This window comes from Ceratotherium simum, chromosome 35 (assembly GCF_057802395.1).
Source record: "Ceratotherium simum simum isolate JZ-2026a chromosome 35, ASM5780239v1, whole genome shotgun sequence".
Lineage (NCBI taxonomy): Eukaryota > Metazoa > Chordata > Mammalia > Perissodactyla > Rhinocerotidae > Ceratotherium > Ceratotherium simum.
Genome location: NC_141934.1, coordinates 10,316,088 through 10,338,917, shown reverse-complemented (window position 1 = coordinate 10,338,917; position 22,830 = coordinate 10,316,088). Strand labels below are relative to the sequence as shown.

The 22,830-nt window shown below is 38.3% G+C and overlaps 1 protein-coding gene across 2 annotated transcripts in view; it reads right to left on the bottom strand.

Moving 5' to 3' along the window:
- Positions 1-22,830, bottom strand: part of TTC28 (tetratricopeptide repeat domain 28) — a 412,509-nt gene that overhangs the window by 168,528 nt on the left and 221,151 nt on the right. For both annotated transcript variants that reach the window (XM_014787030.2, XM_087424020.1), the window contains one exon: positions 13,236-13,743. In XM_014787030.2, the coding sequence (XP_014642516.1) occupies positions 13,236-13,743 (508 nt within the window). The remainder of the gene's footprint in view (positions 1-13,235; positions 13,744-22,830) is intronic.

Sequence of the window (22,830 nt, the reverse complement as noted above, 5' to 3'; positions counted from 1 at the left end):
ACCAACTAGATCTAGGCTGTGAGGGAAGGAGGCAGGGATCCCAGCATAACTTTGAGATTTCTAGGTTGGACAATGAGATTGTGTTCCCATTCTCAGAAATAGGGGATACACAATGTGAAATCACAGACTTGGAGAGAGGCCTGTTTGGGGCAGATGGAGGTGTCTAGGAAGCAGGAGTAGATAGATGTCTCAGTCAGAAGTGAGGTCTGGGTTTGGGAGGTGGTGTGTGATGGTGAAAGCCATGGGCATGGATGGGATCATGAAAGGTGTGCCATTCCAATTCTACTCTGCCCCCAGAATGCAACATGTTTTTAAAATAAATCTTAAAGTATAACATATGGTCAGAAAGGTATAAAGATCTTAAGCACACAACTCAATCAATTTTTACAAAGTAAGCATGATGTAACTGCCACTCAGATAAAAAAGTAGAACATTGCCAGAATCCCTGCAATGCATTTACCATCAAAGGCAGTCACTGTCACAGTCATGCTGGTGGCTTAGAGACCTGGAATCTTCGCCCTTAACAATAAGCTGTCTTTAAATAGAACTCACCATGAAGGAGAACCACAGAGGTGATCTGAGTAATCACTTGCTATATCATCTCCCAATGTCTATCTAAGAGTCCTGATTCTAATGCTCTACATTTTCTGCTGTTATTTTGATTTTCTCAAAAAAATCAGTCAAAAGTAAATTCCTCCAAAGTCACCCCAAAACAGATGGATTCCTTAAGGAGTGAACATGAGATGAAAAGCAGAGCCAAATGATTCCAGAAGAAAGACCCCAAAGCTCATCACAGTCACATGGCATAGGTCCTGTATGCAGTGTCCAGCACAGATGGCAGGACCCAGGGTCACATCTGTACCCACCATTGCTGGCAAAGCAAAGGGCTACACAGGAGCTGCTACAGATGGAAAGACACAGGGACAGGCAGGTGTGGGAGGTGCCAGTGCCAGGTATGGGTGGCAGGAGCCAATGACTAACATCATTGTGCGGCTCCTCTGCTCCCTGTACGGTGCCGGGTAGCACTTCTCACAGAAAACAGCCACAGAAGAGGGGCTGAAGGTAGGGTGAGTGCCAAAGTGGCAGTACCCCCAGCCGGCAGTGTCCATCTAAGTCTGGGAAAACAAAATTATGTTCAAAAGTCAATGTTCTCCAAAGCGATCAGTGAATCGTTCCTTTCTGAAGCTCTAACAGAAGTGTTATCAATGCTCAGGACTGGGCTGCCTAATGGGAAATGCCCCCATGGGGGCTTTTGACACATAAACCTATTCAGCCTCACATGTTCATAATCATTTGTGTAAAGAAGAAAAAACCTCCAAGCACTAATTAGAAAGATAGAGCTGTTGTATTTTCCTCCTGATCACCTTATCTTCTTTATTCAGTTCTTGAAGACTCAGCTATTAAAAGAAATTAAGTAATTCATCAAGCCCATTTCAATTACCTGCTGCTGATAACATTAGATTACAATTAGCATCTACAAATGAACCAAGTGCCAACTGCCAAGCTGAAACATAAGCTAATTTACTGCTAGACTCTGCCTGCTGGAGACAGAACTCTGGGACCTGGCAGCAAGCATCCACTTCATTATTCCAACAACACTTTTGCAGCCTCTCCTGCAACAGTCCAAAGTGCAGCTCTGACCAAGATTTACTGCCCTGTCTGCCTCTGCTCGCATGTTTACAGACACGCTGTATCTATAAGCAAATCACAGCTCCTTTTAAATAGCAATGTCTAGACAAGCAGGGTGACAAATCTTGACCTAAAGGAGAGAATAAATATTATTAATATTTATTAGGCACTGATAGGTGTGGGGCACAGCACAGGATGTGCATGTCATAACCTTAACGAGGGTCTGAATCATTTGCTGGGAGTCCTCTGGTGCTTGATCAGAAAAATCTCCTGCTTTGGTTGATGCTCTCTATTTCTCATTTCTCCTTTCAAACAGGAAAAGCACATTCTTGTTCCTTTCTTTTAGATGTCTAGAAAAAGCTGTTTCAGGCCGTGGGACACATTTTTTTTTTTTTTTTTGTATTTATATTTTCATGACACTTAATAGGAACTGCTTTGAATGAAAAGCAGAGGTGTGTGGTTTGGCTTCCTCTATCGTGGACATTATTAGATTTTCACAATCTGTGTAGTCTCATCTATGCTTCTCAAGCAGAAGAACTAACTCTTCAATAAACATGTAGGTCTCATAGGAGCCTGTGGGCTGTAGTAGAAGACGGCATGCAGACCTGGGTTTGGATCTTGCCTCTGCTGCTTATAAACTGTATAAATTTGGACCAATACCTTTACTTCTATGCCTACCACACAGCTTTGTAGTGAGGATGAAATGAAATAATGTATGCAAAATTTCTAGATCAATGCAAGTAATCAACAGACAATAGCTTCTCTAGGAAAAGAGAAGAAAGGGCTGTTCCATCCTGATGGTGCCTACACTTCTCTAGAATGCTTGCTGTCTTGTACCTGGGCACAATCAGAGACCACTGTTCAAGATGGCCTATAACCTTTCTAGTGGTGGTCCCTCTTTTTCATCTTCCGGTGTATGGAGGCTGGGGGTGGGTGCAGAAGAAGCATCATCTTTGGCTTTTAGCCCTAGATCAGGTAATCCTAGTATGGCTTCCACTGCAATCCACTATTCTAGAGGGAATGTTTCCTCATGGAAGGATCTGTGGACATGGAATGCGAGACCTGAAGTCTAGCCTCAACTCTGCCTCTTCCTCTATAATCTTGGGTGAGTCATAAACATTCATTAATCTCTGAATCCTCAACAGTGAAAAGGAATAACAATTTACCTTATAGGGCCATTAGAAGGACAAACAAGTACTGTAAAATACAAGTATAATGGAATCACATTGCTATACCAAGAACTTCTATGTGAGGTCTCATAGACCCTTTGACATCTTGAGCGGTTATTTTGAATACGGCCCATAAATGATACTGTGGATTTCCAAAGAAAAACACCCAATAAGTGTAAATTAATTACTACTTACAATATTATAAACATTTTACCTGTAAAACTAGGCCTCTCCCATCTAAAGAAAACCCAACATATAAAAGTTGAAATGTGAAAAACAGATAAAAGTGAGTGATTGCCATACTATAGAATTTTTTCTCTTCAAAAGAAATTTATTATAAGATTTTTGTAGGATACTAAGTTTTACATGTGTTCATAGTAACGATTTAATTTATAAAATCTATTCAGGAATAATATATAATTAAGGAGCAATATGTGTGTATATTATACAGATAATATGTAATATTGTTCCACCTTTCCTTGGGCATTCAGAGTTTTTTGATTCAGATTGCCAGAATTTAATTTTTAAATATGATTTTTATAAAAGTTATTTAGGTGATATTTCTTAAATCCTAGAATTAGAACAGCTAAGAGTCACCATTTCTGATGACTATCATTTTGCTGCACTGTAAATAAGAGGAATGACGTATACTCACCAGAATTGCTACCAAATTTTTACTCCTTCAAGTGACTCCCAGAATAATTTGAAAACATAGAAGAAAAGAGGCCAAGCATCATTTTATGAGATTTTAATGAGTCTTTTATGCTATGGGTCTCTTGAGACTAAACGGATCAAGTTTTTTTAACCTACCTAGGCCATGATTTTCTCATATCTAAAACTAATTATTATTTTTGAGTTCATAGGTTTGTGGAGAGGATTAAATATGAAAATGAATATAAACATGTGGCACAGTGCAGGTCTTAATATATGCTTGTTAAATGAAAAACCATAAGCTCCATGGGGGCAGGAAATACATTGGTTTCTTGTTTTATTCATCAAAAGGTCTCATAGTGCCTATCACATAGATAAGTTCAATAAATATTTGTTGAGCAAAAAAATAAATAAGTGAACAAATCAATTAATGAACATTTCCCTTTCTTTTCCAAATAAGCTACTTTCTAGATATAAAATATCTTTTAACTAAAAAGGGACAGCTATATTTAAAATTTTAATTATTTTCCATAGATGGATTATTAGATATTTGACCCCAGACCTCAGTAGGAGGTCTGTCTTTCATATTTGACCCAATACTAGAAACAGAACAACTCCTGACACTGTTGTATGTGGGAAGTGGCTCCTGAAATGTGTTTATCTTTGTATGTATTCCAGGGGTATCGTGGCAAGCTAAGTGGTCACCTTCATGAAGGAAGGCAGGCAGGCAAGCAGGCAGGCAGGAAGAAAGGAAGGGAAGGAGGGAGGAAGGGAAGAAAGGAAGGGAGGAGAAGAGAGAGAGGGAGGAAAGGAGGGAAGAGAGAAGAGGGAGGGAGACAGCGAGAGAAAAAGAAAGAGTGGAAGAATAAAGGAAAGAGAAAGAGAGAGAGACAAGAAAAGAAGAAAGGAAATAAACAAGTCATCCATCTAATTGTCTCCCTTCTCACTTTCCTAATTTCAGTTTATCTCAAAGTAAGATGAGAGATAATTCTACATGGCTCCCCAGAGAATGAGAAGATTTGTGATGATCAGAGTGAAAGGACTTTAACTGAGGCTTTACTCTAGTGACCTACTCTGCAGCCTAACTGAGGTTTGTACTCCAAACTGCCTAAATTAGAACCACAAAGAAGGCCACCAAAAAAACAGAGGCTACAGAAATACTGTCATGCAGCTATAGTTGTTTTGAGCATAAAAGATGGACATTTTCCAAGCCAAAATTTACATTAACATTATTTTCACAAGTAGGACATGCTTAGAAAACAGCGAGGCTATTCTTTGTTGATCATAAGAAATCTGAAGAGTCTAAACCATTTCCACTTATTTTATTTTAAAGCAAATAAAAGGTGGATAATAAATATTAGTACAGGACAATCACCAAAGGACAAAGATTTCTTGTCATCTTGTCATCTCCACCCTTTCTTTCTCTCCACCTCCACAAGTTCTATCCACTTCCCCCTCAGACGTGCACAGGAAGCTTCTACTGTCAAAACACTTTCTTAGTGACTCCAATCTCATTCTCCTTGGCTTCTTGGACATAAGTGATATACCTTCCATACCCTGAAGCTCTCTTCTCCCTGAGCTCTACCTGGATCGCCTCCACCCACTGTGATCCTGACTCAGTCTCACTGGCTAGCTCTCCTTCCTTATCTCATAGATGTCATTAGGATGATGCCATCATAATACTTGTTTGCAGTTCTATTTGCTCATGTTACATTAAGCGAGAGAACTACATATTGCACATGGACAAAACCAAATTTATCACATGCTTCCTCAAACTAGTTCCTCCTCCCAGCTTTCCTGTTTCTTTCAAAGGCACCACTATTCTTCCAATCACCTGGGCACAACATCTTGGTACAAGCTATGAGTTATTCAATCTAACCATATAAACATTTAATGAGTACCCACTATGTGTAAGGGGTTATATTCAGTGATACAGAGACTATAGAGGAGAATGTTGTTCATACTTCTAATAAGTTTTAAGCCAGTAGAGGTAACTATACAAATATACAAATAATAGTAATTTATGATCGAATATAAATAGAATAAAAGAAATTTTAAAAGTGTTTCTAGGGCTCAGAGAAGGTAAAGAACTTATCTTGTTATCAAGAGAGACTTTAAGTAGTAAACAGTATTTGGGATAATCCTAAAAAGCTGAGTAAACTTTAGACAAGCAAGACAGGGACACAGAAGTTCTAAGTGGAAGAAGTAGCTTGAGGAAATACATTAAATCAATAAAGCATAGCCAATGTGGTGAGATTAGGGAAGATAGAAAAGCCAGTTTTAGGTAAAGTAAAGAGTATATACAGAGCAGTAGTAAAATTAAAGAATGGAAATCATGACAGGCCCCATTTTTAGGTGAGGACTCTGATCATAATGTGGTATGTAATGTGCAACAACTACTGCCTGGAGTACAGCTTTAGGAAGATCAGTATAATACTGATGTATGGGATGGAGGAGACAGAGGAGGGAGGGAATGGTGGTGAGGAAAACCCAACTAGTAAGTTAATGCAACAGACTGCAACTAGGAAGGGGCAATGAAAGAAAAGAAACTTATGAGAATACTTACTTGACAACTCTTAGATTCAGAGTCTACTGAAAAAAAAAAGAGAGAGAGAAGAAATCAATGATGACTTTAGATTTCTAAGTGAGGATGGTACGACAGGCTGAATAATGGCCCCCCAAATATGTCCACATCCTAATCTCCAGAACCTGTGACCGTTACTTTACATGGCAAAAGGGACTTTGCAGGTATGATTAAGTTAAGGATCTTGAGATGAGGAGATTATCCTGGATTACTCAGGTAGGCCTGATGTAATCATAACAGTCTTTATAAGAGGGATGCAAGAGGAGTTAGGGCAGAAGGCAGTGTGATGACAGAAGCAGAGATTGGAGTGATGCACTCTGCAGATGGAGGAAGAGGCCACAAGCCAAGGAATACAGGCAGCCACTAGAAGCTGATTCTCCCCTAGAGCCTGCAGAAGAAATCAGACTTATTGACATCCTGACTTTAGACTGGTGAAATTAATTTCAGACTCCTGATCTCCAAATCTGTAAGAGAATAAACGTGTTGTGTTAAGCCACTAAATTTGTGGCAATTTGTTACAGTAGCAATAGAAAATTAATACAGATAGCTAGAGAGGCTGGGCTGTCATCATCAGAATTAGGAAAGCTAGAAGAAGCAGTTTATTTAGGAAAAAGATATTTCACATTTGGACTCACTAACTTAGACAACTCAGCATGAAAATCAGATGGAGTATCCACTAGGCAGTTGGAAATGTGAAAATCATGCTCAGGCAGGAGGTCAGAGCTGATAAATATAGATTTAGAAACAATGTACACTGAAGTAGTAGTTGAAAGTATGGTGGTAAAAGTGATAAAGGGAGATATACAAAAAAAGAACAGAAAATAATCAAGGAACAAAACACAAGAACTTCCACATTTAACAAATGGTAATAGAATGGAAAGGAGCCATTAAAAATAGTGTAGGATATCTGAATAATGACACAAAGAGAAGCCTAAGAGAGAAGGTGGAATAGAAATAGCAGGCTGCAGAAACGTATATATATATTATGATCCAAGTTTTGAAAAAAAGGAACAAGCTGTACACACATGTATAAATTAAATATATTGTTGTACTGCCCATGTGTTTATGTACATAGTAAAAAGGTCTGGAAAGAGTCTACCCAAATTGTTAACAGTAGTTAACTCTGAGGAGTGGCACAGGGGAAGGTAATTATATAAGGGAGTGGACTTTTCATACACTTTTGTACTGTAGAATTTTTTTACAAAAATAAGTGCTCCTTTTTTAACTTTTCAAAATTGTTCATTTTTTTAAAAAGGGGACAAGAAAAGTCAATGAAGAAGGCACAGATATAGCAGCCAAGAAGAAAATCAGGACAGTGGTGCTTCACAGAAACTAGAAGAGGAGAGAATTTCAAGGAAAAGTTAGTAGAACATACCAAATGCTGAACTGATTAGGGAAATTTAGAACTGTCAAAAGATCTCTCTACTCAGCCACTATTGATCTTTTTCAGGAGACAAAAGGTGCAAGTCAAATTGTAATGGTTTAAAAATGAATAGGAGGAGTTCTACTTCCAGTAACGGAGGAGTAGCTCCTTTCAGACCAACACTCCTATAGATAACAACTATAAAGTCTGGCAGAGGGGCAGGGGCAGGCAGGTGGGTGGGCATGGAAGAGGCAAGGAGAGGAATCTACCTAAAAGCACTAGAGTGCAACCAAAAGCAGTGAGAAACTGCAGGGAGGCTGAAGTTGACTCTTTGAAGAAGAGAATGTCTTTGGGTAAGTTTTCCATTTTTGAAATGCTAGAGGGCATTTTTGGAGGGGTGAGGAGGGGGCAAGCTCCAATTAGCACCGTGTGGCAAGGCTAAAACTCAGATAGAAACAGACAGTCTTACTGGCTTGAAGAACTAGAGGAAAAATCCCAGAGAGAGCCACAGTGGGGAGCCTTGAATTCTGAGTATAAATTCTACACAAATCTCTGTCTAACTCCTGAAATGTACATGTGCAAGGCTGAATCTAAGTGGCCCAGTTAAAGCTAAAAGACTTCAACAGAGATTTCAGCTGCCACCCACCATAGGGAAGACTGACTTTGGAGCTTGAATTAAGCCAAGTTAACTGGTAAAACAACATCAACAAGAAAATCAATACTGTTAAGAGAAATATATCAGAATCCAGAGTCTCTGTAAAGTATCACTCACAATGTTGGATACAATCCCATATTACTGGATATAGAAAGAAACATTAAAATGTGACTAACACTCAAAACAAAAGGCAATCAATGCACAATTCTGTGACTATACTAAAAATCACTGAATTATACACTTTAAATGGGTAAATTGTATGGTATGTAAAATTTATCTCAATCAAGCTGTTACAAAACAACAATATCAACAACAGGTAATCAATACAGTCTCACTCTGAGATGACCCACATGGAATTAGCAGACAAGGTTTTAAAAGCTTTTGTAATAACTAGGCCCAGCTTTGTAAAGGAAATTATACATGTAATGAATAAACACATAAATCTTAGCAGAAAAACTGAAATGTTAATTAAAAGAATCAAATGGAAATTCTAGAGCTAAAAACTACAATATATATCTGAAATAAGAAATTCACTTATGCAGTAAAGAATTAACCTTGCCCAAAGAGAGATCTGGCCTTTGTCCTTGGCTCTGAGAGGCAATCTCTAAGCCCTTAGAATGTTCTGCTAAAGAGTGTCTTCGTTTACTTGAGGGTATCGGCCATGCCAGATAGTCAATGCTAACAATGTAATTTATGGTGGGGGCTTTCAGCTCAACTTCCAGAAGGGCTGGAAACTAAGGTCACTCATGCAGGTTGTCAACCATATCTATGTAACCAAGGTCCAATAAAAACTTTGGACACCAAGGCTCAAGTGAGTCTCTTTAGGTGACAATACTCTGTGCACATTGTCTCATATCATTGCTTGGAGGAGTTAGCACTGTCCATGAACTACACTGGGAGAAGACAACTGGAAGCTTCATGCTTAGAACTCGCCTGGACTCTGCCCCATGTGCCTCTTCCCTTGGATGATTTTAATCTGTATCCTTTCATTGTATCAAACCATTACTGTGAGTATAACAGCTTTCAGTGAATTCTGTGAGTCCTTCGAGTGAATTATTAAACCTAAGTGTGGTTTTGGGGACCCCTGCTTGCAGCTGATGTCAGAAGTGAGAGCAGTCTTGGGGAATCCCAAACTCTGCATCACTGGGTTTAACAGCAGGTTGGAGATGACAGAAGAAAGAGGTAGTGAACTTGAAGATAGATTAACAGAAATTTTCAAATCTGAAGAACACAGAGAAAAAAAGAAGAAAAACATGAACAGAGCCTCAGTAATATATAGGACAATATTAAAAGGTCTAAAATAATGCAGAGTCTCATACATAGAGGAGAGAGGGAATGGGCAAGAAGAAATATTTGAAAAAATAAGTGGTAAAAATTCCCTAAATTTGGGGAAAGATATCCGCAGATTCAAAATCTCAAAGTACCAGAGGAAGGAAAAATACAAAGAAAGCCACATTTAGGCATATCATAGTTAAACTGTTGGAAACCAAAGTTAGAGGAAATCTTGAAAGCAGTCAAGAAAAAATTAGCACGTGCCACACAGATCATTAATTTCACCGACATCTTATCAGAAATAATGGGGGCCTGGAAAGGCTACTTTAAAATGCTGAAAGAAAGAAAAAAAAAACAACGTCTATCAATCTAGAATTCTGTATCCTGCAAAAATATCCTTCAAGAATGAAGGTGAAATACAGACATTTTAAAAGAAACAAAAATGAAAAGAATTTATCACTAGCAGACCTACATTACAAGAAATGCTACATGAATTTCTTTAAGCTGAAAGGAAATGACACCAGATGGAAACTCAGAGCTTTAGGAATGAATGCAAGTACCAGAAATGATAAATAAGCAGATAAACCGAAAACAATATTTTTCCTCATAATTCTTTAAGATGACTACATAAAACAAACAAAAAAAATAACACTGTCTTGTGGAATTTTAAAAGACTATAGGTGTAATAATATATGTGACAACTAGAGCATAAAGTACAGGGCATGGGTTGTAAACAGACCTATAATGTTGTAAGGTACTTGTATTTTACAGGAAGTGGTACAATATTAGCTTAAAGTAGACTTTGAAAAGTTAAAAATATATAATATAATCCTTAGATCAACGACTAAAAAATAATGCAAACAGGTAGAACTAAAAAGCAAATGGACAAATCTATATGATTAAATTAACCCATAGATGGCAGGAAAGGAAGACCAGAGAACAAAATATAAATGGGACAAACAGAAAATCAACAGTAAAATGAGAGACCTAAATCCAACAATACCAATAATTACATTAAATGTTAAATGGACAAAATTTTCTAATTAAAAGACCACAATTGTCAAAATCAATAAAGAAGCAAGACATAACTAGATATTATACTTAACTATAAAGACACAGAGAAATATAAAGTAAATAGACAGAAAAAGGTGGACCACACAAACAGTAAGCATAAGAAGGTAGGAGTGGGTATATTTATATTAGACAGAGTAGACTTCAAGACGAAAATATATGATCAATGATAAAAAAGGGACCTTTCAGAATGATAAAGGGCCAATCTGTCAGGAAGACAAAACAATCATAAACAAATATTCACTCAATGAGAGAGCTTCAAAGCACATGAAGCCATGCTTCACAGAATTAAATGGAGAAACAGACAAGTCCACAATAATAGTTGGAGATTTTAACAACGTCATTCTTAGCAACTGACAAAGCATATAGACCAAAAAAGACAAAGATGATCTGAACAACACCATTAACTACCTTGACCTACTTGACATCTATAGACCATTACATCTGTTAAAATCCTAAAAAGTATGTTCTCTGACCACAATGAAATAAACCAGAATTTGATAACAATAAACTATCTAGGAAAATCCCAAATATTTTAAAATTAAACAATACTTCTAAACAACACAGGGGTTAAAGGGAAATCACAAATGATTTTAGAAAACATTTTAAATTCAATGAAGGTAAAAACATACTACATCAAAATTATTGGATGCAGCTAAAGCAGTATTTAGAGAAAATTTTATATTTTTAAATGCCTGTATTAGAAAAAAGAAGTCTAAAACCAAAGACCAAGGTTCGACTTTGAGAAGCTAGAAAGAGGACCCAAAGAAGATAACAAGAAGAAAATGATAAAAATGAGATCAGAAATAAATGAAATAGAAAGCAGATAAGCAATAGAAAAAATTAACGAAAGCAAAAGTTGGTTCTTTAAAAGATCAAGCAAATTGATAAATCTCTAGCTAGAATGATCCAGAAAAGGGGTGGGGTGGGGGGCATGTGCAAAACACAAACTACCAATAACAGAAATGAAAGAGAGCATATCACCATACATCCTATACGCATTAAAAGGAAAATAAGGAAATATTATTAAGAACTTTATGCCAATAAATTCAATAACTTAGATAAAATGAACAAAGTCTTTGGAAATAAAACTTATCAAAACTGACACAAGACGCTAGAGAAAATCTGAACAGCCCAATATGCATGGCCATCTAAACCCCAGGCTCCAAGCCCTCGAATCTATTTTACGTGCCAGTGCTTGACTTGTCTTCCTTAAATATCTAGTCTATCTTCTTACTCCTACATTTCAAAACCTTCATGAGTTCTGTTCATTTGCACATCCCTTGCCTAGTTTTCATACTAATCTTCTACCATCCTCTAGCACACTCCTGGAGGCTAATCATACCACCATCCTTCAGATACGCCAACCTATTGCATCTCATACCTTCTTTCACATATTCCTTGCCATCAATGCCATCCCATTCCTGGCCAAATCTTACTATTCTTCAAGGTCAACCTGGGTCTAATCTCCTCCAAAAAGCTTTCCAGGCTATTCCCAGCCCTCAGGGTTTCCCTTCTAGGAATTTCATGGCAACACAACAGCACTGACAACACTGTCTTATACAGAGGCCACTGTTGTCCTATGTATTAGTCTTATTTTCACAACTAAATTATAAGCTCTTTAAGGGCAAGGATTTTTGTTAACTTCTCTATCCCTTAAGGCAACTATTCCAGGATTTAGCACATAGTAATGATTCAGTAAATACTTATAATCTGTTGAATGAATATATAATGCAAAGAGCTTATTTCTATGGTTCTTATCAGACTGTCTAGACTCTCATTCAGATCTCAATACCATCTTCAGAGTAAGCTCCAGGGATTTGCCAGACTTTTTCTAACAACCGTATTCACAAAACATATGGTTACAATAAGGAGAAGTAGAGCAGAGGGGGGGAGCAGTGCTCAAATTATATAAATAGAGATGGGGGTGCCTTGGTTTTGTAGGTCATATAAGAAAAGGGGGCTAAGTTTTACATTCTGCTGCTACTAATATCTGATAAGCACACACTAATACCAATCAAGTCACCTTCTTCTTGTCCTCTACCCACCTTGAGTCCCTGTGGACACAGAACAAACCATGGGGCTCCAGACACAGGAATGAGTTCAGCCTATACTTCTAAACACATCTGTTCCTTGCATTTATTATGTACCCACATCTGTTTGGGTACAGAGACAAGACAACAATATCTTCTAAAAAGTAGCCAGTTACATACTTTTTGTCTCTTACCATTACATATAAATTCCCCCAAATTTATAAATGTCTTCACTATAACCAAGTACTATCAAAACAGTGACTGCAAATCTATCTTACTTAAATAGATATTTCAAAAAATAATTTTGCATTTATACTAAAACTATCAATATCATTTGTGAATACACATACTTTTGAGGAAAAAATACATTTCCTGTGAGGTTAAAGTCAACAAGTAAAGAAATCCTTTTAAACAAAAATCCTCTCAAATTCTCTTCCATTGATGACCTCCTAGCAGCTTCTCTTTCATTTAAACCAAACAAAGCTTTATATCTTCATTTCAGTCCCCTTCTCTCTAATTAGATAAATCTGGTCGCTCTTCTCTCTAGACAGATTAAAAGGTTGGGGTGTTTTGTTTTTCCAGTATTTCAGAGTTCTAATCCTTAGAGCACTGTGAAGACAGGAAGGATCGTGTGATTTAGAGTAGGCAGGCTCCAAGGAAATATATCTGAAGGAAATATACAACACACGCAGTGAGGAGATTCTTTTGAATATAAACATACTGATTCCAGTAAAAGACAGCAGGCTACTCCAGCTTATTTCCAGCCCATGGCATTGACCCTGCATCTTTGAAGCAATCCTGTCCTTACCCAGATTGGAAGATGCTCGCCCCTCTGCAGCCCGGTCCTTGAGATCCTCAGCAATGCCCAGCTGCTGCTCATGGTACTGTTTCGCCCTCTCCAAATCCTGCATGCAGCGGGCAGCATGGCCCAGGCCAGCATAGGCCCGCATCTCAATGGCCTTCTCCATCAACTCCTGTGCCAGCTCTAGCACGTAGTTGTGGTAAGACATGGCCTTGTCAAAGTTCCTCCTGTAGTGATAAGCACTGCCCAGGTTGCTGTAGGCTCGGGCTTCTTCTCGCTTGTTTCCCAGGTCCTTGGCTATCTTCAGATGCTGCTCATGGCACTGCACGGCATTCTCAAAGTCACCCATAGCAATATACACAGCTCCCATGTTGCCAAGTTCTCGGGCTTCGGAAAGCTCATCTTTGGATTGCTTGGCGAGAAGAACACACTGTTTGTGACTGGCCAGTGCATTAGGGTAGTCTCCAATGGCTGTGTACACGTGGCCCAGACTGCTCAAGGCTGATGAAGCTGCCTGGAGAGAAAGGATAAGGCAGAGAAATGAAAGCACATCAGAAAATGGCTTTTGTTTGCTTCAGCAGATGAATTGTTACAGAGTTTGCCTGTAACCATCCAATCCAATTCCTAACCGTGTTTCTATCAGTGGTCCACAGACCTATGTAGAACTGAAAAAGAGCACATCCAAACAGCAATGGTATAATTAATCAGTAACTTTCAACACCTAATCTCATAGAAACATGTTGTGTTCCATAGAACCTTCATGTTAGTTTAAAGACTTATTGACATTTCTAATATTATTATATCTCTTTTAATAGCTATTAACCTCGGTAGTATAAGAAAATGTTGAAGAAAAGCAAAATTAATTACTTTATATGATATAGCATAGGAGATTCATAGGAGAAATCCATGCTTGGCTCTTTGCACTCCTGGGCATTTCTCTAGTCTTGTCTTCTCTCAAAACAAATGGTAAGGGAGATGTTTAGAATGATGATTGATAATTTTGTGACCCAGGACTACCGGAGGGTCCTGTTCTCTTATCTTTGTTCCCTCAATATGACTTCATCAGTGCTGGTTACTGTGGAGGGCTTAGATTTGGATGTTTAGAGGAAAACAATGGGTGAATGAAGTGGTCTCCACTGGGCCTCACCACCCCTTTTCAGACCTGAACTGGCTCTTCCAGCTTTGCTGTTCTTGCTTAGAGGCTCTTCTGACTCCAGCCTCTGTGCAGAAAGATGCTGTCTTCCTAGTCCCCTCACACTGCTTGCCACTCATGCATTTCTTATCTAAAGAAAAGTACACGAGCTCTTTTTGTCTTAAAGGTCTTAATGACAGAATAATTAACCAAATAGGGACAACAAAAATAACAAAGGAGATGTTACATAGGTTCCAGAATCTTACCAAGTGCATAGAGTCTTAGATTCTAGTCTTTAGTGTCTAAATCCTTTGCAGAGATATAAAACGGAAGTTACTCTAGGCTTTTTCATTCTACAATTTGGAGGCTTGCCTACCCTTCCTCTCCTTCATACTGTACCTACAGCTAGAGCCATGAAGCCCCCTTTCTTCATGATGCTTCCTCTTCCTCACATGCACATGTGATTCTGGCAGAACAAAGGGTGCACTCTGTCACAAGCAGGTAAGTGATCTTCATGAGGACCTCCAGGCTGGCGAATAACAGCGAGGGACGGCCGTCCCACCTGGAGAATTTCTTTATGAGATGTGTTCTATGTCTGTGCATTTCAGAACACTTTTATTAATATTTTATGGATGTGAGTGATTTGCTACCCTATTTCTTTGCCTGTGAAATCACAGTTCTTAATCAAAATAACTGAGACACTGACCATCTTTATGATGCTTGCAAATTATGTATTTGCAAAGGGTTCCATATCGTTTTAAGTTGCTTTTTATCATTTCACAGATGTTTCAACAAAAAGATTTAGAAAAATAGAGAGGAAATAAATACTCAGAAATTTACTGTTTTTTTTCTGAGTGGTAGAGAGCAGAAACAATTCCATGAAAGTCACAATGCTGTAGCAGTGTGATTCTGGCAGAAGCAACAATGATGCCACCAAAGAACATGCCACTTGGACGTGCACTGGCCTCAGGGTCCCACTTTGGGAGCCACTTCAACACTGGAGGTTAGGACTTCATGTCAGCACATTGTACGTGGGCCTTTCTACAGGTCACAACTCCCCTCCCTTCGCCTGACAATCTCCCTCTCCTCCTTTGCTACAGGCCCAGGCACTCAGCCTCTTTCCCCCAGTTCTGTAGTTGGCCCTCCTCACCTCACTCTCTGGGGTTCTTCTCTACCAAAGCCTGGCTAGGAAGCAGGACACAGTCCACAAACCCTCCCACCCGCAAATCTTTGTTGCCCTCAAAGTAAAACACATGGCTCTTTCACTATGGAGCTAGTGTAACTTAGAATCCAACACACTTGGTTCAAAACTGCACTGCCCTTTACTTAGAAACTTAACTTCTCTGAGCCTCAATTTTCCAGACAGATGTTCTAGGCCCAAGCAGTAAGCTCGGAACTGACTGTTTTCAAACTCAGCCATGAGCATCTGTCAAATGTGTAAACGATAAATAATTCACAGATAATCCCAAATAATAGATGTGGTTGGAGGCAATGAGCCCTCGAACACTGCAGGGGATAGATGTATAAGGCCTGGGGCTGGCGTAACCCCCCAGGCGTCACCGTTCTTCGGGACTTCTGGTTTATGGCAACTCCAAATGATGGCCCTGGAATCTTCTGCTTCTGGTTCTTCATTTCTCTAAATGCCAGGGAGACAGAGGAGCTCATTTGCTGAAGCTCTCCAAACATAAGGAAAGGGAGTATTTAAACATTTCCCCTCTGAGGTGTGGGAGAAAGAGAGAAGGACTACTGGATTAGCTTTTCTTGGCACCCTCCAGTTACGGGGCAGTGCTGTCAGGCTGGGACTCTTCACAGCGGGTATCCTGGAAACCAGCATCTCTAGAAAGGATGACACAATTTATGAAGTTCACATCAGAGCCTCTGAAATGAGAGAGGCAGCTTGATGTAGTATAAGAATGGAATAGGATTTAGAGTCAGAGGCCCAGGCTGTGTAACCCTGATAAGTCATTTCACTTCTTCACCTGTGTTTTCTTTATTTGTAAATTGTGCTGATAATGATAGTGTACATAATTCCCAGGACTAGGATGGGATCAGATAAAGCAGGGCTCGTGAGTATCCTGAGTAAACTGTAAAGTCTCTGTGAATGCATCACTAAGGTGTGGATGGATGTTTTATGACTGCTAGCTGGTTGGGCTGAGCTCTGCTACCAAGCAGAAGCTACTAATAGCAACTGAAAACATCAGTCATTGTGACCAAACATCTATATTCCTATCAGTTGCCACAGGAAATAAAGTCCAGTGTTTTACAGCCCCTGGGAAAATAACATGTGATGATATTTATCAGCTAAGTGAATTACAAATTAACGACTTGTCTTTGTTCCTGTTCCTGTAGAATAAGCTTAGATCTGAAACATGGTTTCAGGCTGTTAACAAGAATCTGAAGACCCACTATCTATTGGGAATCACAGGACCCACCTCAGGCAGATGCTGCGTTTGTCACTAAGGTTCACACTGCCTTTGTATATTAATCTCTTTGAGATTTTTGTGCTAGAATAGCAGCAGCTGCTTCCCACAGTGGAAACATTTTGGAACATTTGTATTTGAATACTAAAATGCACACAAACGCTTATGCTAACAAACTATCTCGTTGGAATAAGATAATACTTTTCTCTTTTTACAAGATATAAATTACTCATGTACTTGCCAAAGCATAATTTCCAGCTGTAGACTTAGCACACGGGAGTCATCACCCCTTGCTCTGTGACCCAAATACTTGCAGAAGAACTACATCTGACACGTCAGTTTCATGGGACATGGAGCTAGAGTAGGAAATCTGCTCATATTTTTTCAGACCACCTTTAAGCACTTTTAGTTTGAAACACAAAATACAGAAAGTTTAAACTACCCAAACTAGAACCACATTGATGACACTACCATTAAGCATTATTTTGAAGACTTAAACATGTTTTCCTTCACATCTAGCTATTGTACGTATTTTTCATAAGAGTTCTATTTTGTGGGAGGATTAAATGCACATAAAGAGAATATTCTATATAACTGCTGACTATTACATGTAGTTTAAAAAAAGGGGAAATGTACTTGTAGCTAGTACCAGAAATATAGCTTTTCTTCTTTACTGCCCAAATCCACACACACCTTCTATTCCCTGCCAGTTCAATGCCCACAAACCCAAGGTCCTGGATTAACCACCTACAACCCAAGAGGCAGAGGAATGTAGAAGAGTAGGGACAGTCTCTGGATTGTCTGGAAACTGTCTCTGGAAATAGGCATGCATGGGTTCAAATGACAAACTATGTGAATTGTGCAAGTTATGCAACATCTCTGAGCCTCAGTGTCTTCATCTGTAAAATGGGAATATTAATACCTCACAGTGCCTCGACAGGTACTAAATAAGGTAGTACTTGTAAAGAGCCTGGTTCAGTCCTTGGCACACAGAAGATGCTTAAAAAATTTTAGATTTTAGTTTTTATTTCTACCCCAACAAGATAACACTTAGCTTTATTCATTTCATAGAGGTGGTAGAAGATGACCAGAAAATAGAACATGAAGTTATGTCACCACAACTTAAAAAGACAACACAAGAAGCTTGCCCCACTGATGGTGGGGGAAGTATTATCATCTTCATATGCTGAAGCATATTACTCATATTATTCTTCTTCAAATGCAGGCATAAGAAAATTTACCCTTTTCCCAGGGGCATTTTAGAATCATTGGTATATCCAACATGTAATGTTGGTAAAAGCACTTTACTTCAAGTGGTCAAAGCTTACACAGACATTGGAGTGTTTTGGGTCTCTTGGTTGATTGGTTCATTTGGTCATTCATTCATGTACTCAAGAAAATCCTCTAGACTCACATAAACATAGTTAACTAATTTTTGACAAAGGAGCAAAGGTAACTCAATGGAGAAAGGATAGTCTTTTCAACAAATGTTGCTGGAAAAACTGGACATCCACATGCAAAAAAAGTGAATGTAGACACAGATCTTACACCTTTCACACAAATTGACTCAAAATGGATCACAGACTTAAATGTAAAATGCAAAACTATAAAACTCCCAGAAGATAACATAAGAGAACCTCTAGGGGACCTGGGGTTTGGCAATGAGTTTTTAGATATAACACTGAAGCCATGATCCATGAAAGAAAAAATCGATAAAGTGGAGTTCATTAAAATTAAAAACTGTGCTCTGCAAAAGACACTGTGAAAAGAATGAAAAGACAAGCCATAGGCTGGGAGAAAATATCTGCAAAACACATATTCAACAAAGGACTTGTGTTCAAAATACACAATAAACATCTCAAAACCCAACAATAAGAAAACAACTCAATTTAAAAATGGGCAAAAGATCTGAACAGATACCTCAAATAAGCAGACAAAAAGATATTCCACATTACATGTCACCAGGAACTGCAAATTAAAACAACAATGAGATATCACTACACATCTATTAGAATGGCTAAAATCCAAAAAACTGACAATACCAAATTCTGGTAAGAATGCGGAGCAACAGGAACTCTCATTTATTGCTGGCGGAAATGCAAAATCAAACAGCCACTTTGGAAGATGGTTGGGTAGTTTCTTACAAAACTAAACATATTCTTGCCATATGATCCAGCAACCGTGCTCCCAGGTATTTCCCTTAATGAAATGAAAACTTATGTCCATATAAAAACCTGCAGATGAACGTTTGTAACACGTTTATTCATCATTGCTAAAAACTAGAAACAACCAAGATGTCTTTCAGTAGGTGAATGGATAAATAAACGTACATTCTTACAATGGAATATTATTCAGCGCTAAGAAGAAATGATCTATCGAGCCACAAAGAGACAGGAAGGGAACCTTAAATGTATATTGCTTAATCAAAGAAGCCAGTCTGAAAAGGCTACATATTGTATGATTCCAACTATATGACATTCTGGAAAAGGCAAAACTATAGAGAAAATAAAAAGATCAGTGGTTGCAGAGAGGGTAAGGATGAACAGGTACAGCACAGGAGATTTTTAGGGCAGTGAAACTACTCTGCATGATACTATAATGGTGGATGTATGACATTACACATTTGTCAAAACCCATAGGCTCTACAACATGAAGAGTGAACTCTAATGTTAACTATGAACTTTAGTTAATAATAATATATCAATATTGGTTTGTCAATTGTAACAAATGTACCACACTAATGCAAAATGTTTAATAATAGGGGAAACTGAGTGGGGAAGAAAGAAGGTATATGGCAACTCTCTATACTATCTGCTTAATTTACTGTAAATCTAAAACTGCTCTAAAAAATGATATCTATTAATTAAAAAATAAATAAATTGGAGTTTTCCTTATTTGGGGAGTAGGAATTCTAGGAAATGGAAACAGCACGAGAAAGGCATGAAGTATAACAGAATGTTTAATGATTAGAGAGCAAGAAGCCATCTAGACCTAGGAGTAGGGGTAGTGGCTGGAGCGGAGTCTGGAAAGGTAGGTTTGGATAAGTTCTGTCTGTCCATCAATTTGTTTTTTTTTTTTAAAGATTTTATTTATTTTATTTTTTCCCCCCAAAGCCCCAGTGGATAGTTGTATGTCGTAGCTGCACATCCTTCTAGTTGCTGTATGCGGGACTCGGCCTCAGGATGAACGGAGAAGTGGTGCCTCGATGCGCACCCGGGATCCGAACCCGGGCCACCAGCATCGCAGCGCGCGCACACTTAACCACCAAGCCACAGGGCCGGCCCTGTCCATCAATTTGTAAAATCTAAAGCATTATCCACGTATGTTGTCTCATTTGATCATTATAACAACCCTCCTAAATGTGTGTTATTATCACTGTATCCATTTGTGAGATAAAACTAGACTCAAAGAAATAAAGTGACATGCCTAAAAGTACACAATTAATAGCAAAGCCAGGGGTCAGATTCACATACATCATACTCTAGCTCTCATGCTCATTTGACTACACATAGTTTAGCCTCTAATGAAGAATTCAGAATCTATCCAGGGGCAATAACAGCCATAGGTGTAAGCAGGGGACCGATATCATCAGATTTGTACTTTCATGTACTCAGTAATAACAACAACAACAAAATGCTTAACTAAAATAATGACTAATTAGAATACAATAAGATATATTTTAAGCACTAATGATATTTAGGGTAGTTTTAGGGCTGTTCACAAATATGATGGCTTATCTCCTTCCAGGCAGGTAAGATCACACATCCCTGCCAGCATGAAGTCAGGTGTGAGTAGCTATGTGACCTGCTTTGGCCAATAATGTGATCACATTCAGGTAAAGGTTTAGGAACCAGTGCATGCTTCACAACATTCTCTCTTCTCTTTGCTATACACTGCTCCATCAGCATTGAACTTCAAGTGAGAATTATGGCAATGTAGAATAGAGCCCTGGCTGACCTGTAATGAATACAGAGTGGGCACAAAAAGTAAACCTTTGTTGTTTTAAGCCACTGAGATTTGGGGATTTATTGTTATTGCAGCATGACCTAGCCTAGCCTGACCAATACAATACTGAGCATAAATCAATAATCAGAAAGTTAGCTAATCTTTAACAACTTGTATTAACCCAGATAAAAAGGTCTACCTAGTAGTAATTTATCCAAATTGCAGGCCTATTTAGGGGGAGTCAATAATCACCCAAATATAGACCTGTAGAAACAGAAAATTGCATCATGTCCTGTGGGGTCTATACACTTCCTGCAGTTTTAAATGACATACACTCCCTATTTAATGAGTGTACTTATAGCCTGAAAATCTACCCTTAATCAGCAACTAAGCTGATAAAGTAATTCTGTATTAAAGGTTGGATGATGGTCATGAATGTCTAGAGTTGCTCACTCAACAGTCACACAAAACCAACTGGACAAAGAAAATCCAAAAAATTCATAATTTATATTGCTGAGGACATTATCCATGATATCACCCAATGTCATCTTTATAAGGACCAATGGAAAAATTTCTTTCAGATGTCAATGCTTCTAACAAGCAGCTGCTATGGTTTTATCTTAAGAAAAATGTGAATCCTATAAGTAGTCAAATTTACCTTTTTGTATGGATCACCAGGAAGCTTATGGCTTCACGCAGAGCCTCCCTTTAACAGTCAGATAGAATCCCATAATATGTGCAAACTCTGCCTTGGCTTCAGCCTGGGATATGACCCTAATCCTCTCATTACTCTGATTTCTTCCCTTTCATGTTTTGTTTCCTGCTCCTGGAAATCCTTCTTGGATTAAAATAGAGAAAAAATAAATCAACAAAACACAAACAAAAAAATAGCTGAATATTAAAGATCTTGGTAGGGAGAAACCTTCCTGAAATGGTATATCTAAGGATTGTGAACTCACAGCCTGAAGAAGAGACTTAAATACCACACAAACAAGGAAAATTTTAATTACATGGTCTTTAATAGTCTTAAATCATTTTCATACTGTACATGCTCAATAACTGGTATCAGGTTTATTATAATCAATCTAATCAGTCTGTCCCAATGCCTAAACCTAGAGTTGGAGGAATATTTTGCAGTTGTTACAGAAAATGTAAGAGAGTGATTTGTGCACATCTGAATTCCTTCTACCATGTACTATACCATAGCTGGAAGAGTTGTTTTGAATCTATTATTATGAGCTTAGAGAGTGGTTAGTGATAGTTACAGCTTCTCCATGGTAACCTGTCAGCCTTTTCTAATACTGTGGGGCCAGACGAGCCTTCATAATAAATATTTTTATCAAAATTATATTAGGGTTAGAAGAATAATACAACAGAAAGATCTATTACCTAGACCTAAGAGTTGCTGTCACAGGTGATAAATTATTTATAATGCTCAGCATTAATACAGCAATGTTTTCAAACCAAGAATTTGTAAATGTCCTTTGCAGATGCAAATTAACGGATTAATAAGGAAACAAGCTTTCTTGTATGAGAAGCTGGGATGACAGATTAGCTATTAAGAGCAATTTATAGGTCATAAGATATGAAAGTTGGCAAGAAACACTACCTCTCCTGGCTCTATAAATAGTAAAACTGCATTTAGTTTCCCAGAGGTATCCTCTTAGACATTTTAATTATAACATAAAAACTGCCAGAATTTATAATGATTTCGTTTTTTAAAAAATTTGATGCTCCATGTAAACTTGATGCAATACAAGTAACTGCCAAGTTGCAGCCAATGGAGGAGTGCATGCTTCTTCCTTGTGAAGGACTGCAAATGGTGAGGCTGATGCTGAACATCAGAGGAAAGAAATGTTGCTCCCTAACATCTCCAGGTTATTTAAGGGCTCTCCTCCCTCCTTTACATCCTAACACCTTCCACTGTAGCCACGTGCTATCCATCTAGGAAGTTTTTTACAAAAGACTCCATTCTACATAGCTCTTTGGCCATAAAAAGATGATCAAGTAAAAGTCCTAGAGACTTGGTTGTTCTATTAGGGAGTTGAGTTTGCTTGGAAGTAAATTCCCTCACTCACTTAAAATAATCAGTTAAGATTATTTT